This window comes from Xenopus tropicalis, chromosome 3 (assembly GCF_000004195.4).
Source record: "Xenopus tropicalis strain Nigerian chromosome 3, UCB_Xtro_10.0, whole genome shotgun sequence".
In the NCBI taxonomy this organism is placed as follows: Eukaryota; Metazoa; Chordata; class Amphibia; order Anura; family Pipidae; genus Xenopus; species Xenopus tropicalis.
In genome coordinates, this window is record NC_030679.2 from 128807328 (window position 1) to 128813007 (window position 5680).

At 46.6% G+C, this 5680-nt stretch overlaps 1 protein-coding gene across 1 annotated transcript; it reads right to left on the reverse strand.

The window, feature by feature from the left end:
• Window positions 1–1588: 1588 nt before the first annotated feature.
• On the reverse strand, window positions 1589–4600 carry adrb1 (adrenoceptor beta 1). Its single transcript, XM_002932693.5, has one exon. It carries the CDS (start codon window positions 4427–4429, stop codon window positions 3203–3205), a length of 1227 nt encoding a protein of 408 aa, XP_002932739.1. The 5' UTR covers window positions 4430–4600; the 3' UTR covers window positions 1589–3202.
• Window positions 4601–5680: the final 1080 nt, after the last annotated feature.

The window sequence follows — 5680 nt, forward strand, 5'->3', positions numbered from 1 at the left end:
CAGCCCCAGTCCCTTCCCAGAGGCTATTATCCCCCCACTGCTACTATAGGCACCATCTCTCCCTACTATACCTGCTATCCCACAGCCACAGTCCCTTCCCAGAGGCTATTATCCCCCCACTGCTACTATAGGCACCATCTCTACCTACTATACCTGCTATCCCACAGCCACAGTCCCTTCCCAGAGGCTATTATCCCCCCACTGCTACTATAGGCACCATCTCTACCTACTATACCTGCTATCCCACAGCCACAGTCCCTTCCCAGAGGCTATTATCCCCCCACTGCTACTATAGGCACCATCTCTACCTACTATACCTGCTATCCCACAGCCACAGTCCCTTCCCAGAGGCTATTATCCCCCCACTGCTACTATAGGCACCATCTCTACCTACTATACCTGCTATCCCACAGCCATAGTCCCTTCCCAGAGGCTATTATCCCCCCACTGCTACTATAGGCACCATCTCTACCTACTATACCTGCTATCCCACAGCCACAGTCCTTTCCCAGAGGCTATTATCCCCCCACTGCTACTATAGGCACCATCTCTCCCTACTATACCTGCTATCCCACAGCCCCAGTCCCTTCCCAGAGGCTATTATCCCACTGCTACTATAGGCACCATCTCTCCCTACTATACCTGCTATCCCACAGCCACAGTCCCTTCCCAGAGGCTATTATCCCCCCACTGTAACCATAGGCACCATCTCTCCCTACTATACCTGCTATCCCACAGCCACAGCCCCTTCCCAGAGGCTATTATCCCCCCACTGCTACTATAGGCACCATCTCTCCCTACTATACCTGCTATCCCACAGCCCCAGTCCCTTCCCAGAGGCTATTATCCCACTGCTACTATAGGCACCATCTCTCCCTACTATACCTGCTATCCCACAGCCACAGTCCCTTCCCAGAGGCTATTATCCCCCCACTGCTACTATAGGCACCATCTCTCCCTACTATACCTGCTATCCCACAGCCCCAGTCCCTTCCCAGAGGCTATTATCCCACTGCTACTATAGGCACCATCTCTCCCTACTATACCTGCTATCCCACAGCCACAGCCCCTTCCCAGAGGCTATTATCCCCCCACTGCTACTATAGGCACCATCTCTCCCTACTATACCTGCTATCCCACAGCCCCAGTCCCTTCCCAGAGGCTATTATCCCCCCACTGCTACTATAGGCACCATCTCTCCCTACTATACCTGCTATCCCACAGCCCCAGTCCCTTCCCAGAGGCTATTATCCCCCCACTGCTACTATAGGCACCATCTCTCCCTACTATACCTGCTATCCCACAGCCACAGTCCCTTCCCAGAGGCTATTATCCCACTGCTACTATAGGCACCATCTCTCCCTACTATACCTGCTATTTGCATTACACTCATGATACCCAGAACTGGTGCTGTATTGTACCCCACTATAGACACAGCCCAGGACAGACACCCCTGCCTGGACCCCTATAAACAGCTATACATACACAAGTCCCAGCAGACACAGACACACTGTACAAGCCACGCCCATTTCTCCTCATTCACTCACCAATCTTTGCCACAGAATTATCAATTATTCACTTGTTTTCAAGGTGAGCATATTTTTATATAAATATATTCTGTATATCTGTGTTTAATTCTGTATAAAAATATTATACACACTGTTGCTTTCCATAATAAATGCCATACATTAGTACTGTATATACATACTGTATGCTTACTAATATACATTAGAATTGTACAGCTCATATACACTGATTTGTCTCAAAAATAAACATGTCCTGCGCAGCCAAACTGACAAATTCCTATGAAAGAATAGAATATATGGTAACCCCTAATAACAGTAATTCCAACATCAGAAACATTATGAATAAGAGCAGTGTGACACTCACTTATCAGATTTAGAGGTAATATTATGATTTGTATTGTACAAACACAACTAGAATCACAAATGATTGGATAAGTCTGGCCACCTAGGGCAAAACTACAATTCCCAGAATGCTCTGATGTCCAATGGCATGGCATGGGAATTGTAGTTCTGCATCACGCGGAGAGCTGGATTTTTATTTATACATTCTTGAAACATAATACAAACAGAATCTATTCAAACACTTTCCAGTCTGGGATTTAAAAATGCAACCTGGCTGCTAAGGTCAGTGACGCTGCCCAAAAAAAGAAAATAAACAGACAGTCAGGGGTGGATTTTTAGCATTTTTATAAATGGCAGTCCCAAGAAATGCTGGTAACTTAGGGTCAGAGACCCCAGCAACCACATACATGTTGGAATAATATTAAAAGGACTAAATAAAAAAAAAAAACTGCAGAATGCCTTAGAATATTAAATTTAATTTTAAAGGGGAAGTAAACCCAAAAAAGACATCTTTTGCCTAATGAATGAAGTTGTAATTCTAGGCAACTTTCTAATATACATTTATTGCACATTTCCAGTGGTTTTAAAGACATCTGTGTATGCAATTGCTATTGAAAACAGTATATGTCTGTTTCTTTCTGTTCTTTTCCCATTCTGACATTGTTTTAGGAGTCAGAACCAGCAGTGCAGTAAGGGAAAGACTTTCAACAGCAATTGCATTTACAAATTCATTTAAAACCAGAGGGAATGGAGGATATATAGAATAACTGGAAAGCTGTTCAGAGTTATCATTTGTTATCTATCTGCGCCCTCCGGATTTAGAACCCAGACTCTTTTTTTTTTTTCCTTGTTTCTTGCTCAGTAGCCGAGAGCCCCCTTTGGCATTAGTGGTCATGTGCAATTAGTATATACAATTCATATAAATAGGTAACACAAGGTATTTACAAAATATTCATGGACATATTCTTTGGGCGGCTTACAAGTTATAAAAATATTTGAACATGAATTTGTCTAGTAGTTTTCCCTGACGCACGGCTGTCTCGGCGACGTTGACTGCATAAGTGCATAAATATTTACTGTCCGCTACTTCCTCCGGAGCAGGACTAGGCTGCGAGCCCCCCAGCAAGTCAAATTAATACTGTACATATCATAGCAGCACTCATTTGTTCCTGTTATTCAGAGCCTAGGCTGTTCTGCTGAGGTTGTGCACAAGAGACACTATGTCCCGTCACTCCATGGACACACAACAACAACAACAACAAATACTGACCCACTACTTGGTTCAGCTGCTGTGCACCATGGAGGAGAGGGGCTCCTGAGGAGAGTGAACCCTATCACTGTTTATGGTTGGAGTTGGCATTGCCATTTTTCAGGCTGGTTTCCTCCGTTCTGCTGCTGCACCTACTGCTACTGCTCAGGCTGCCGTTACCTGGTTCCTGTCCATCAGGTACTTGTTTGATCCCATCACAGTCCAAGTGGGTGCCAGAGGTATAGGGGTACCTATTGAGGTCCTTGGAAAGGGCATGCAACTTGCGGTCAACAGTCCTTGGACAACGCAGGAGCTTCCTGAATGCCCTCCTGAAATCAGGGCTCCTGCAGTAAATGATAGGGTTCAGTCCTGAGTTGATGTACCCCAACCAGTTCAAAAAGAGAAACACATTGTCATCTATAAAGGACCTGCAAAACACTTTGATGATGTTTGCCACGAAGAAGGGCAACCAGCACAGGGTGAAAATGCCCATGATAATGCCCAGAGTCTTGAGTGCTTTATGCTCCTTGATGGCTAGTAGTCCAGATGGTCGCCTCCTGGAAGCCCTCCTGCTTTTATTGGTGGGCACTGGTGTCCCATTGAATCTTACCTTGTCCTTTTCTATCAGTCTGACTTGCCTGGTTGCCACTATGAAGACCCTGACGTAAACAAAGATCATGATGACCAGAGGCACGTAGAAGGAGATGGTGGAGGAGACAATGGCATAGGGCATGTTGGTGACAAAGTCGCAGCACTTGGGGTTGTCGTAGCAACTCTTGGCTTCTTCATTGTGGGTGTCTCTCCACCAGCGGTTCATGATGGGTAGGAAAGAGATGAGGGCAGAGATGGCCCACACAAGGCACACAGTCAGGCGGGCCCTCACCTTGGTCACTAGCATCTCATACTTAAGAGGAGAGGTGATAGCGATATATCTGTCCACTGCTATCACACACAGGGTCTCTATGCTGGCTGTCACACACAAAACATCCACTGAAGTCCATAGCTCACACACTGTGGTCTCAAAGAGCCAGTCGCCAGTTACCAAAATAGTCGCACCTGGTGGCACGACAAGAAGTCCCATGATGAGATCAGCGCAAGCCAAGGAAGTGATGAAGACATTGGTCATGGTCTGCAGCCGAGGGGTCTTGGCTATAGCGATAATGACCAGCATGTTCCCAAACACAATGACCATGATCATAAAGGACAGAACTGCCCCCAGCATCCACCTTTGGGTCAGGCTGAGCCAGGTGGTGCCATTGCTGTCCACTTCTGGGAAAGTGCCGGTGCTGTTGAGTGCCTGGCAAGGAGCCATGGTGTGTGTGAGTGGGATAGAGGTGGGTGCCCAGCTTAGTCCTGTCTTGTTGCTGTACTTGGCGGGGTGAGCAGCAGCCTCATCCCCCTGCGCAACTTCAGCCCGTGTGCCATGTCCCGGTGATGTACGAGCTCTGAAGAGCTTTCAGTCCCAGACTGAGCACAAGCTGCAGCCGCTCTGACTTCACTTGGCAGGGAATGGGGGGCGGGGCTAGCAGGGAATTGGGGTGGGGCCAATGAACTTGCACTTGTTAAAGTGACAGAGTAGGAACTTGAAACTTTAGAGCAGCTCTATGCTGTGCTGCTAATTGCACATAGAGCACATAACAAACGGGGTTGAAAGTTGGTTTCTTATTCGGTCAGTTTCTTATTCGTTCATTGAAGTTGGTTTCTTATTCAGTAAGTGAATAAATAACTGGTGTTTTAAAGAAATAAATGACCTTGGGCTATGGATTTAAAAGTTCACATTTATTGTCAGAGATGCCCTACATAAACTGCAGCTTGTGCCAGCCTGGCCTGAAACCGTTCTGAGCAGAAAAACTGCCACCAAAGAGCCAATAGTTTCTTATTCTGAGCAGGAAAAGTGACATCAAAGTGGGCATCCATGTAATTCACTCAATTTGAATAAGTAACATAGGTGCTGAAGGGGTTAAATGACCTCAGGCCACTGATTTCAACCCATATATGTGACAATACGGGATATCTGTATGTCCCATAATGTATGCAACCTGTTCCAGCCTGACCCGAAAAGGTTCTGGGCTTACAATGTAGGGCACCCCTGCCTGCAAAAATATTGGTGGAAATCAGTGGCCCGTGGGCATTTAACCCTTTCAGCACCTGTTACTTATTCAAGTAAGCAGAATTGCAAGGATGCCCACTTTGATGACACTTTTTCTGCCCAGAACCTTTTCGGGCCCGGCCAGAACAGTTTGCATGCAATGTGAGGCACCCCTGCCTGCAAATATCTGGCTTGCAATCAGTAGCCCAAGGTCATTTAACCCCTTGTGACAGTGTGGTTAGGAAACACAGCAGTCTTCTTAAATATGTAAAGGAAAGTGTACATTTCAAGTGTGATGTGGACTGCAGGGGATTCCTAGTGCAGATAGGGTTAATATTCCCTCTCAGTCGGCTAATGAAGAAGCAGCTGAGAGAGGAGCTGCCTGGAGAGGTAAAAGAGGGTGTGCTCCCACAACTGGGGGTCTCTCAGAGCGGGGCACAGGGCAGGAAGGTTAGCTGTGTGAGGAACTCCCAG

Excerpts from the sequence above, each read along its gene's own strand:
- adrb1 (XM_002932693.5), bottom strand. The coding sequence starts at position 4,429 with ATGGCTCCTTGCCAGGCACTCAACAGCACCGGCACTTTCCCAGAAGTG.